Source organism: Cyprinodon tularosa, unplaced genomic scaffold, assembly GCF_016077235.1.
Source record: "Cyprinodon tularosa strain WSP-4 unplaced genomic scaffold, ASM1607723v1 ctg478, whole genome shotgun sequence".
Classification (NCBI taxonomy): domain Eukaryota; kingdom Metazoa; phylum Chordata; class Actinopteri; order Cyprinodontiformes; family Cyprinodontidae; genus Cyprinodon; species Cyprinodon tularosa.
In genome coordinates, this window is record NW_024039205.1 from 502,300 (window position 1) to 515,885 (window position 13,586).

At 39.4% G+C, this 13,586-nt stretch overlaps 1 protein-coding gene across 2 annotated transcripts; it reads left to right on the top strand.

The window, feature by feature from the left end:
• The first annotated feature begins 1,592 nt into the window (after nucleotides 1-1,592).
• On the top strand, nucleotides 1,593-10,615 carry arrdc2 (arrestin domain containing 2). 2 transcript variants are annotated; one of them, XM_038301930.1, is made up of 8 exons: nucleotides 1,593-1,732; nucleotides 3,076-3,330; nucleotides 7,875-8,092; nucleotides 8,199-8,301; nucleotides 8,382-8,638; nucleotides 8,745-8,907; nucleotides 8,989-9,149; nucleotides 9,376-10,615. In XM_038301930.1, the coding sequence occupies exons 2-8, from the start codon at nucleotides 3,078-3,080 to the stop codon at nucleotides 9,427-9,429; spliced, it is 1,209 nt and encodes a 402-aa protein (XP_038157858.1). In that variant the 5' UTR covers nucleotides 1,593-1,732; nucleotides 3,076-3,077; the 3' UTR covers nucleotides 9,430-10,615. The 2 variants fall into 2 exon arrangements, with proteins under 2 accessions (XP_038157858.1, XP_038157857.1); XM_038301929.1 differs by lacking the exons at nucleotides 1,593-1,732; nucleotides 3,076-3,330 and adding an exon at nucleotides 6,548-6,999.
• Nucleotides 10,616-13,586: the final 2,971 nt, after the last annotated feature.

Sequence of the window (13,586 nt, forward strand, 5' to 3'; positions counted from 1 at the left end):
CCGCTGTCTGTGCTCTGACCAATGAGCGCAACTGACTGTGACGTAGGAAGCGCGACAGAAAGCTGGTTGGTGAGGGTAAACAACAGCCTGTCGGTAAAACAGCGAATACATCCTTATTAAAAATGAGCATAGAGCCTCTTCCTGCTCACATTTCAACGAAAACCCCAAGTCTAATCCTTCCAAAACTGATTTACAAAGCTGAGTCAAAAATCACGAGAGAGGGCTGGTGTAGACGGGCTGCGGTTTGCCCTGGCTGCTATTAGATTCGGAGCTCCGCTGGTTACCACGGGCCTTTTAACCTAGGAAAATGTTTTTTTAAATTACGCATTGAATCGGTAAATGGACCATATAGTGACGCTTTAAAGTATGATATTGTCGCCTCAAATGATCTTAAAACGTACTTTTATTGAAAGCTGCTACTGTTGTGCTTTTCTCCAGGGTCGCGCAGCTTTTTCGTCACACCCTCTAAACCCCGCCCGCTTTGCATCCAAAAATTCAAAACACATTTCTGCGTTGTGATTGGCCCGCCAGTTCTAGGGCTTGGGCATTGATCGAGGCAGGCAAAAATGATTTTGGCCACCGGTGGGTGGGGCTATTTTACTAGGCTTGTAGCAGGTGGTTCTAGGCGTCAATGCATCAGGTGGTTTCTGACAGTTACTAGGTTCTTTAAGAATACTTAGAAAATAAGACAGAAATGTACTGATATTAGAAAATTTCATTTGTATTTTTAAAGAGTCAACTACTTTTAAATGCATGTACTTTTGAATACTTAAGTATTTCCTAAAGTGAGTACTTTGATATTATTACTTGAATAGTCATTCGACCAAGCTTTACTTGTAGTTCAATAAGATTTGAATATGAGTATCAGTAGGCTGTTCAGTGGCGCAGTGGTTGGCACTGCTGCCTTGCAGTGAGAAGGTTCTGAGTTTGATTCCTGGTCTGGGGTCTTTCTGCATGGAGTTTGTGTGTTCTCCCTGAGCATGTGGGTTCTCTCCGGGTACTCTGGCTTCCTCACAGTCCAAAAACATGACGGTTAGGTGTGTGTATGTGTTTGAATGCTTGTTTGTCCTATTTGTCGAGTCCTGCGATGGACTGGCGACCTGTCCAGGGTGTACCCCACCTCTTGCCCATTGACTGCTGGAGATAGGCACCAGCACCCATCGTGACAGGAGTATCAGTAGTTTTACTCAAATACTACTATTAAGTACTCCATCCACCACTGACAGATCCCAATAGAAAACCCTTCCTACTTGCAAGGAATATCAACTGTAACAACTTGTTGAAAAACTGCCCATAATTTACTACAAAATGTCATTTCCTTTAGGGATTAATGTTTTTTTTTTTTATTGAATTGAATGATAAACTTAGTTTAAGTTGAGTAGAATCACTAAAAGGCTAAAATGTTCATTATAAAAATAGTCTTATGTTAAAAAGCCAAAACATTGGTAACGAGGTGAGTGAACCTGAGCCCACTCCGCATGGGTCCCATCCCCCCTCCTCTCTCTTTTTTTTTTTTGGGTGGGTGGGGGGTGGGCGTGGCCACTCTAAAAGCTCTCTTTCATTGGTGTAAAACAGGAGGGGGGTCACTGTATGTATGGGCGTTAAACACTGCTGCCTTTGAAAGTGAGGAGCCACTGCCATTAGAAAGCCACAGCAGAGGAGACAGGGAGTGGAGTGTTTCTGCAGGAAACAGCGTCCGCGTGACGACCCTCACGTAGCCCACATCTGATAGGTGAGTGGTGAGGTTTCATTCATTATTTCAGCTGTGTTTACAAACCGAAAAGGCCCCTTTCTGCTGCCTGATTGGCTTAGATTCTTTCCAAGGTGTTTCAGCAAACCAGGCTTTAAAAAAAGAAACCAAAACAAGACAGTAAAGCAATCTTAATATATTGCATTGGTGTATACTAATTTCTGTTTTGTTATTTATGTTCTTTATTTAAGAAAATAAATGTTATATTTAATTACAATTTTATAATGGGACGTATCACAGTACTGACACTATAATTTAGCTTGCTCAATTAATTTAGAGATATTCAAAGTTACTTTACAAGACAATGTTTATCAACAGGCAAACGTTTTTTTGTTTTGTTTTTTACATTGTCAGCATATTTCAGCTGCAAATGAATTCTCCCTCAGGAAATATGTTTTTAAAGTGAATTGTGTAGTTAATGTTGACTTTGAATATATATATATACAGAATCTGGACCATGAAATAGAAATACTGGTATTTAGCCTGCATTCAGTAGATAGTGAATAGACTATTAGGAATCAACTCGAGCAACCCCACCCTCCCTAAAAATAAACGTCCAACAGAATGCAAGACATTTATGAAAATTACCTAAAATCAGATCAAAACCATTGAAGTTAATCATAAAAAATCTTCATTGTATTTCTTGTTATTAGGATTAACACAATAGTTTTATTTTTTATTTTTGTAGCTATTCAAAAATTGAAGTCATCAGCTCAGGGTGTCAAGTGGCATTCATGGCTGTAGACTGGGCAATTTACTCCTCTTGTTTATTAAATCTTAGCTGTCCTGAAGTTTTACTTCTATTGACCACAGAATTTTATTAAAGGTTAAAACACATGATATGAGCTGATGTAGATGTCCGGTAACCCTCAGAAAGGTTGACTTTTACTTACTATTATTTACTTTATACTGTAGAATGTTAGAAAATGCTTGATCAACTAATATCACTAATAACAACTAATAACCAATGTTAAATTAACCAATGAGTTACAGAAACTTTTAACAATACCAGAGTGTTTCTATCAGCAGGAAAGTATCAGAGTTTTAGATAAAATTCGATATAATTATTCAGCTAATTGGACCGATATCGGATTGGGACATCCCTATAATATATACTCCCACATAAACAGATTATACAGAAATTTAGCAAAACCACATGTATGTGGATGATATCCATCTTCTCTGCTTCCTTAAGGAATCTAAATAACAAACTCCTGAGTTAACTATATGATAAAACAATTACTGTATTTTACAATTCTACCCCTTTCTTTTATCAAAACATGAATCTAATTGATTTCCTCATCTTGTTTCCTTCCCCTTCAAAGGAATGTCTCTGAGCTCCATCAAGACGTTCAGCCTGAAGCTGGAAAGTCCTGCAGATGCAGCCTTCACGGTTGGGGAGATGGTGTCTGGCCTGGTGGTCCTGGACCTCTGCAGGGCCACACGAGTGCAATCCATGAAGGTGCAGGGGAGAGGGGTGGCCACTGCGCACTGGCTAGAGAATCGTGGCATGAACTCGGTGTATAATGACTACACCTCCAAAGTCACCTATTTTAGGAAGAGGCAACATCTGATCAGAGGTCAGTAAAGGTAGTAAATAATGAAGGTGCACAAATATTATTGTAATTTCAGTTTATATACATTCTTAAAGGGCTACCAGACTGTCAGTATATGTTAATATTTCAGATGCATGTATTTAAAGCCCACTTACGGTACCTTAAAATATTTGACCAGCTAACTGGACTTTCCCTGCCTTTTATGCTATCAGCTGATTTTTGTCTTACATGCAAGGTTTGCAAGCAAATGGCAGCTTGTCAAATATATAAAAGCATGTTGGTAAAAAAAAAAGTAATGCATCTGAATCTATGCATCTGAACAGTGTTGTAGTCCCCGAGGTTTACAAAGAAAATTTGCTTGGGCCAAATGTGTTCTATGGAAACTTAGGAGAAAGGGCAGAGAGATTTGCCAGATAAGACAATCGTTGACATCGAACACAAATCTATGAGTGCAGAGTCCAAATACACACCATGTGTTAAAGACTGAAATTCCCCCAGTGGAGAAGGCTGGGGCTTAAAATAATGCAATCGTAGAATATAGGCAATAGAAGCTTGTGAATAAACTGTGGCAGGTTTAGTGTTTGGCTGTGTCACCTGCCAATATCCCCCCCTATTTGGTAGGTGACAGATATAAGCTTGATGTTGTAGCTTTAAAAAAATGTGTTTATTAGGCAATAGTCAAACTGCATGGGATTTTTTGGACTTTTTGACATCATTTAGGAGAAGAAAAGCAGTTAATATTTATCTGCATCATATTATTTTTTTAGGTGTAGAGGCTATTTGTTTATGTATTCTTCAACAAAAATCTGTTTGATCTTTTAAATGATTTTGTGCCACATCTCTAAATAAAACAGAATAATTAAGTGACTCCAAAAATGCACATGACTCCTGATTATTAAACTGTTGTAATATGAATTATGCAACATGAAATGGTAATTCTCGTTCATTGTTGTCATGACCTGCAGCCATAAAGTTTTTATTTTATCACAGCGGGTTAATAAGTATATAAATGTACATTTGGAAAAAGGTGAATACTAAATAGAGAGATAAGAACTTGGTTGTCTCTGTCAGTTTGGGCTAAAGCAGAAATAAATGCAGAGTTGACACAGGAAACAGAGTGAGCCAGTTTTTAAAAAGAAACAGCCTCCGTCACCGTGGCAACAAAGAAAACAACACGTGGTTCTCATTGGCCCCTCCCCCTACAGATATGGCAAGCAGATCTGCTCATTTACTTTACAAAGCTTTTGTAAATACTTTTACTTGTATTATAAGAAATTAATGCTGTTTCCAAATTTCATTTAATGTCAAGTTTTATTTATATTTCAGTTTTAGTAATATTTTATTTGAAATGAGGGTTTCAATTGAGACAGACTCGCTTGTGTGAATGCAGCTACTTTCCCCTGGAGCCGCAGCAGAGTTAAACTCTTTTTCAGCCACAGAGTGGGGTTAATCTCACCAAGACATCTGCACAGTCAGGGGGATTATCTCTCACTTCAAGGGTTGCAGGGACCACATCGTGGGGCTCTTATCTGTAAAGTGACAAGGAAAGCTACTCTGCAGCTCACTGTCTCCAGCAGGCGGCATGCTTGCTCTGCATCAGATCTGTTTGAAGAATTTTAAAACAAAACATTGACACAAACGTTGGTAATGATCTTAATAGAAAAAGATGCACAACTTAACAAATGTTTGGGAGTTTTCTTACAACATTGCTGACTGCAAAAATCCCTGTAAACATTTCAGAATAGTTACCTGCCCCATTTTAGGGGATTGCTTTTGGGAACTTTCTTGAGTATATATTTTGTTTTTTGTTTTTTTGTTTTTCTGAGAATGTCGACCCTTATCCTTACTATCAGTCGTTTTTTTTCCATAACAAAAATTCGTTACTTATCTGCAAGGAATCTTGATTGTCATGTAGCTTCCCCCCCCCCCCCCCCCCTTTTTTTATAACAGTTGGCCAGTTGGGGGCACTAGAGAGCCACTATCCCAGGAACAAAGGAGTAAACAACTTTGTTTTTCACAGAAAAGACGCGATTTATTGGAAGAGTTGAACTGAAAGGACTTGAGCAACAGTAGAGCTGAGAAAGATTTCGATAAAAAGTTTAGAATTAAGAGTTTTATCTAGGATGTTGCTTTGCTTTTGTTTCATTCATTGTAAGTTTATATCAGTTTGATTTCAGCTGATACTCTAGATGCTGCAGCCTTTATGCGCAAAAACAATTGTGATAGTTTCTGTTTCGCTTTATTATTACACAAGGAATTGTTATAATTAGTTAGTGCTTTGTCGTGTGTTTTTATTTAACAGCCGTTTCGCACTATGAAACAGAAGAAGTGGAGAAAACAGCTTTAGTCCAGAGTGAAACAATTTTCCCCTGAGCTCTGCCAGACTGGGGCAGGCTCAGTAAGCCTGTTTTCTTCTAAGAACCTGTAACCATCAATCATCACCCTGTTTTCCTCCTATACTTCCACACCCAGTCTGCATGTTTACTCTGCTGCCTTCAAGGACACTCCGGAGTTTCATGTGGAGCTGCAGCAAGTGACTTTTGTACGAATTTAAAGTGCCTAATAGTTGTTCTTTTTTTGTTTTTTGTTTTTTTTTTTTGTTCTTTTGTATAAATTTCCTGTTCAAAAGATTAGCTTCTTATAAAATCTGGTTTTATTAACTTTGATTACTCTAAATATTTGGTTTGGTAAAATTAAAAAATTTCTAAATGTGCATCATTGAAATATTTTGCACATTTTGGTTGGTATGTTTTTAATTTCTAACAATTCAACCTATTTAATTCTCCCTGTAAAATCTTGGGGGACAGACATTACTGTCAAAATAAGTAAAATTTATAATTATTATTTATACCGTTATCAAATATTTTTTTCTTTTATGATAAAAGTTGTCAAGATTGAAGTAATATTTTTTTCTTTCTTTTTTTACACTTATCAAAATTATAAGTTGAAGGTTGGTGGGAAATATCTGAGTCTCCTGCTTGGAATTACAGTTTTGCAGAACTTTTCTAATAATCTTATATTAGCTCATTGTATGACAAACTAAAAAATCTTAACTCTAGTTTAGATTAATGCTTTAGAAATATTATAAACAATGTTTACTGATGTGATACTAGTTATGAAAAATGAGATTCACCTTGTTAGGGAATGTCGTGCTTTAGGACTTTAGTACTGTGTTGTCTGTGCCAAGGAGGTGTTCCTGAACGCGGCATGGCTCAGCCTTCAACCCTCTCCTGAGGCCTTGCATAATAAATGTGAAGCCACGCCCACCGAGCAGTCTGCAAAAAGGCTGCCCTCGCGCTTAGCTGCACACTTTGAGCTTTTTCGCCAGCAGGGAAGCAACTTCAACTGCGACATTTAAACTTCCTTCGCAAAAGAAAGACTGAATTTTCTCTCAGAAGAAACATTACCAAACCGCGGAAATGATTTTCAACAAGTTGAAAAAGTTTCTGGTGATTTTTGACTCTCCGGAGATGGACTGTCCCCCGGTGTTCAGCAGCGGGGACGTGGTGTCCGGACGGGTGGTTCTAGAGCTGCTCAGTGAGACCAAAGTGGACTCCCTGAAGCTGCACGCCGAGGGGTTCGCTAAAGTCCACTGGACCGAGTCTCGGTCCGCCGGCTCCAGCACGGCTTACACCCAGAACTACAGCGACGAGGTGGAATACCTGAACCGGAGAGAGGCGCTGCTGCAGGCAGGTCAGTCCGCAGGTGATGGGACGGCAGGCAGGGGAGCTACGGTTCTGCTTTGGCAGTCATTGATTTTCTGCTAATCAGAGTTTGGGTTTCTATCCAAGCTGGAGCAAGCATTGAAATGATCCAAATCCTTCTATAGCAATAACTTATGTTAGTTTTCTTCTTATTTGTTGCAAAGAAGTGTCAGAAAACCTTTAATGCATGTATTAGTTTAGTAATAAGGTGTCCAAACACTTGAGGAGCTTCCTCCTCTTTGGGAAACCATCTGCTGTTGCAGATTCTGAGGTTGTTTTTCTCTACAGAACAGGGAAGCCTCAGGTTTCTGCCTTCATTCATCGAGTACAAAGCTGCTTCAGTTTAAAGGGCAAAGCAGGAAGTCTGGGGCTTTGTTTTTCTAAGGCTGAACTTTCGATTACAGTATATCATCTTTTAATAAAAACAACTTTTTTTTAAGTTCCACTTGAGGTATCCTTGTATATTACAAACCACTTTACTTCTGAATCAGTTTTGCAAATAAGGCTCCAGTTAAACAGAAATGCATCTCAAGATGGGTGGCCAGCCTGTTGAGCCCAAACATGTGTTATTGAACCTATTCTGCAAGAATTGAATAAAGCTGATGAAATGGGCTGCATCTTATGGCTTGAGGGAGGAAAAACATCTTCTCTGTCAGCACAATGTAAGAACCTCCCCTTCGAACAAAAACAAAGACCATGTGATTGCTAAGAAAAGCAAAGAGGTTATAGCTGAAGTTTAGAGTTAATGCTTGAATCTGCAGAATTGATGTGCTTCATATTAAATCTCTCCTCCATTTAGATGAAGATAATGTACAACTTGTTAACTAAACCATTTTTTTCCCATCTTTCTTTGCATCTCTGCAGATAATGGTGAGGTGACTGTCCTTCCTGCCGGCAGACATGAGTTCCCGTTTAGTTTCCAGCTTCCAGAGGAGACGCTCGTCACCTCCTTCGAGGGAAAGCACGGCAGCATCCGTTACTGGGTCAAAGTAAAGCTGCACAGGCCTTGGTGTCCCGTCAGGAAAATCAAGAAAGAGTTTACTGTCATCGAGCCCATCGACATCAACACGCCAAGCCTGCTGGTGCGCAACTCATTCCTAAATTTGTATATGTCTGCTTGGATTAACCCAATAATTACTAGAATTTTTTAAAGCTTGTGATTTATTGAATTGTGTTTTATATTTTCAGGCTCCACAGGCAGGGACAAAGGACAAGCTGGCACGGACCTGGTACCACAACTTTGGACAGGTGTCTGTTACTGCAAAGATTGACCGCAAAGGTTACACTCCAGGTAAGGAAAGCCTCCATATGATCATCTTTAAAGGCCCATTAAAGCATCTGCAGGTTTTAACATGCATCTTCTCCCTGCAGGCGAGGTTATTCCTGTATTTGCGGAGTTTGACAACGCCACCTCCAGATCAATAGTACCCAAAGCCTTCATCACTCAGACTCAGACGTTCATCGCCCGCGGCACCATGAAGCAGAAGCGCTCCGTCGTGGCCACGCTGTGTGGCGACATCGTGAGCGCAAGGACGAGGGAGACGTGGCACGGTCGGGCCATCAAGATCCCACCTGTGGGTCCATCCATCCAGCAGTGTCGCATCATCAAGGTGGAATATATGCTGAAGGTAAGTTCATCTTCCAGAAGCTGGTTCTGTTTCCGTCTTTTCATATTCAAAAATCACTTTTAAATCTGTATCAAAAAATGCTAACCTTTTGTTTCCTTTCAACAAGGTTTGCGTTGACGTTCCGGGGACATCAAAGCTGTGTTTGGAGCTTCCCCTTGTCATCGGCACCATCCCGCTGCATCCCTTTGGCAGCCGGACGTCCAGCATCAGCAGCCACTACAGCGTCAACCTGGAGTGGCTGCGCATGGCTATCCCAGAGCAACCTGAGCGTGAGTATCCTTTAACGATCCAAAGAGAGCTTGGTGTTTATATAGTCAGATCAGTTGGATAACCAGCCTGTTTCCCTGCAGCTCCTCCAGAATACAGCTCTGTGGTGACAGAGGAGGAGGCAGAGCAGCGAAACAGCACAGCGGTTCAGGAGCCGGCGGAAGACCTGAGCGGGATATTGGAGCGACCCCTCAGGGATTTCCTCCAAGAGTTTCGCTTCCGACCTCCACCTGTTTACAGCGAGGTGAGTGACGCAACACTATTACTTTATAGTAAAAATATTAAAATTAAATATTTTTTTCTGGTTACTTAAAAGAAAAAATTGCCTGAATAATTTCTAAAAAAAAAAATCTTAACTCAAAATTCATGACAACTTCTGTGGGCGGCGTAGGCTGGAACTTGGCTGCCTGCCTTATTTTCTGGTTGCCTAACCTTAATTGCATATTTTAATGTATGTTTTCTGCCTACAGATCGACCCCAACCCTCAGCCCCTCAACATCAGACCTCGCTGCATGACGTGTTGAACCATGAGCCCCACCTTAGCGACAAGCTACGTTTTGAGCTAAACAAATCAAGAGATTTGTTGTCTTCTGGATTTATTCCTCATTGCTGAACGAGCACCTGGTTCCTGCCTGGGTGGTGAAGGCGGACTGGAGCGCCACGGACAGGAGATGGGGCTCACAGGAGCTGGAGGCTTGCAGAGATGAAGTGGACTTTTACTGGTTCTGCATCAGTTCCTGTGCTCCACAAGTGATTTAATGTTTCTTGCTCTCAGAGAAATGAGAGACGAAATACCTCCCAATCAACAATTTCGTTCTTTTTGTGAGACGTAAGGAGTTTGGGTCAGATTGAGGGGGTTAGGATCACTTGATATTTATCAGGCAAAGTCTTGCTCTGAGTGCTTTTGATAAGCTGTCATATTCAGAGGCACCATGTCAGCTTTGATTGGCATGAAAATTATCCTCGGTTCAAACTTTGCCTGATTGCAGGGAAGATGTTACATGCCTACATTGCTATGCGTTGTTACTTGATGGCTGTGTAATGTTGCATAAGCATATAATGTACATGATTTAGCTGAGAAGTCGAATAATGAGAGGCTGATGTTCTTAATGCATGCAGGTTAAAATATGTGGAAAAAGAACGACGTACGCCTTTAATAATCTGCAGTTAAAGGTGGCATGAGTTTTAAGCCTGGTGTTCTCTGTGAGCTGGGTAGAGCTGAATGTTAGCAGAGAGCAGAAAAAAAGTTAAAGTCAACAAGAAATTTTGTGTCAAAGCAAAAGCTGAAAACACTGAAAGTGGGGAAAGCTGTGGTGTTTGGTTTAAGAGGATCGCCCACAATAAGGATGTTGAAGTTTGCCACAAAGATGTGCTTTTAGGGCTGCTAAACGGAGGAAAGACCTCTGAGCCATACGGACTGAATTCTCCGGTGCTGTACGGTCAAGCTTTAAAGCTGGAGATGCCACTGAAATGTATGGACTAAGACCATTCCAAATAACTGACTTTGAGGATTATGTTTTTATTTTCCTAAACTTCCAAAAAAAGTCAGTCTGTATCAGTTCAGGGTCAGGTGTGTGATGTCAGGGCACACTCTGAGGGGGAAAAAAAAAACATGACTCAAAGATAAATGTATTTTTTTACAAATGCAATTGTTTCTGATGTATACCAAATTTTTCTATACCTTTTTAACTAATAAAGATTTAAAAAGTATGCATATTGTTGTTTTTTTGTTTTAAGTTTTCCAATGATATACAAGCACGTTGATGAGCTGAAATGTTATCATAGGCAAATTCAGTTCCATCAGGGGACAGAATAATAATTTTATTGATTCTTTAAACATGGTAATGCAATGTCGTTTCTCTGGATTACATGTGATTTGATACAGAGCCATGAACAGCAATAACATTTTGTGGCTTGTGACATGGATAAGCCACAAACTTGCACCGTGCATGCTTCTGCTCTAGAAATACTTCTATTTAAAAAAAAAAAAAAAAAAAAAAAAATCTGAGACATTTGTCGGAGGTACTTCTAGAAGAAATTCAACCACATTCTGAATCATTGCTGCCTGTGCTTGGTCATCTGCACTTTTTCCTTTACTTATTTTTCCAGTAATATTTTAGGATACATCTTTCTGACCAGCTAAGATTTCTCAGAGTAACATGGGCTGAAGCAGTTGTGCTTTTAAAATCTTTCAGTCTAATACAATAAAGTGACTTTTGCAACAAACCAAAATGTTCATCTGTTAGGCATAATCATGAAAATATAAGAAATGAGTACTTATTTCACTATTATTCACAGAATGAGTGTGATTTTTAGATTGAGTGGGAATTAATTATCTTTTCACTTATGTGAATTTGTAGACATGCACTTGCAAGGTGCATACTTTGTCATGAACATAAATGCCAGGCACTTTGTTTTTGTTGCATGCCAAGAAACGGGTGTGCCATGTCCAACGCTTGAGTTAACTGGAAAAACAAGCTGCACTCAGTGAAAAAAATGACCATAATTACAGACCAAAGTTACAATAGTTGCAGATTAAATGTACAATTTTCTGAAAAAACAGAACAGCAGGTCGGGTTTAATCATCTTCAGTTCAGTTTGTTTACATGGCTATACACAAAAAAGAAACCAGTCATGTAGATTCACAGAATGAATGAGCTGTCTGGTAAATTGTAACATGCAAACTTCAACGCAAAGCTGTGAACATCACTGGGAAATTCTTAATTTTTAAAAAACTGTGTTGATGGAGGATGATCATCCAGATAGGAGGCAAATGGGGGCAAAGACACCTGTGGTAACATACATGTATTAAGATCAGCAAACATAGTTGAACATTTTTAAGAAGCAGCACATTTAATTTCAGGTTTGAAAATAGACTTTTTGGAAAAAATTGACAATTGAAAATAACAATTCTCATAAAATGTATTAATTGAACATTTAAGCAACAAAAATAATATTTAAATGCAGAAATTTCATCTAGTGTTCTTTTCCTAAGGAAGATTTCTGACTTGACAGTTTCCATTCTCTTCAGAGAATCTAAATAGCACCAATTCACAACACATCATCTCAGGGCACTCTAATGAGACAATACAGTCAAATTGGTTTTTGACAAGGAAAACCAGTTGACTGCATCCAGTCATTGACTTGCAAGACATGCTCCTCCTGGATGAGCTTGTGGCAACGATTTTCACTTGCAATTTGTCGTTGATTCTTAGCGATCCCTCCCACTGAGCATGCATGTAGCAACAGTGGAGAGGAAAAACTCCCTTTTATCAAGAAAAAACCTCCAGCAGAGCCAGGCTCAGTGTGAGCAGCCATCTGCCGAGGCCGACTGGGTTTCAAGGAGGCAGAAGCAGACATAAAGGAAGAAGCAGAGATAAAAAAGGTTACTATTAACCAGCTACACAGCTGGCCCTGTCTAGGAAAGACAGCCAGGCAGAAGAGCTCTGAGCCAGCTCCAATGTCAGAGGATGAAAGTGATCACATACAGTTAGTTACATTAAAAGAAACCTGACTACACTAAAAAGCAGGCCAAGCTCCAACATCTATAAACAGAGATGTTGATGGCAGCAGCAAAGCGGATATTTCAGGATGGATGGACAGCCAAACAGGAACAGACCAGATGAAGCTCTAAAGCAAGAAAAAGCATAGACTGCATAACGTTGTGGGTGGAATTTAATAAATACTTTAGAAGAGGAGAATCGAGATAGAATGAGGCAGACTGAGGAAAAGTGGTCACTATGTCCTCCAGCAGTCTAAACATATAGCAGCATATCTTGGCTAGGGAGTAAAACAACTAGACTGTAACTATCATCCAAACTCCTCATTTAGTTTGAATTTTTCTTTTCTTTTTCTTTTATTTGATCTCCCTGTCTAGAGGAGGAGAGGCGACAAAATACTCCCAATTGCTTGATGTCACATGTGAGGTTTCCATAGTGAGTGGGAATTTGGGGAGTTATGTTATCATCTGGGCTTAGCTGGATCAAGTCCAATGTCATTACCAGAAGGTTTTGGCTTTTGTTTGTTCAAAGAACAGCAGGCTGGTTCAGTGTACATGGTATCGTTGTGCTGAATTTACTGGAGAACTCACCTAAACTAAACAGTGCAAACAATCTAAAGAGCATCATCGGGAGGAAGATAAGGGGGAAACAGAACCAACCAAGAACATCAGCTACAGGTGGCTATTAAAACAACCAGGGAATTTACCACTGCTTCCCTTTTTTTTCATTATTAGTCAACACTAACATTTTAATGTGAAATAAATTCAAATATCAGACATATTAACCTGATTAAATCAAAAATGTATTATTTTAACAAATCAATTTATTTATGTGGTAAAAATGAATTTCCAACCAACCTTGCCCTATATGAAAATAAAAATGACCCAATTAACTGTTATGACTTATTATTAGGTTAATATTCAGCTTTACCAGCCACACTCAGCCTTATTTACTGTTAAATTCCTCCATGTTATCCATGGAGGAGTATAAAGTTGAACAAACTGTATATACAACAGACAAAAAAAAAGGCCAGAATCTGCAAAAAACAAAACAAAAAAAAAAAACTCTTTAGGATCCCCCAAACCTTGGGAAGAGAAATCTGTGTTCTGAGAAGACCAAAGTTTGGGGCACTTTTTTCACATTTTGTTTCACATTGTTAAGTTTACTTGTCAGGTTTTTAT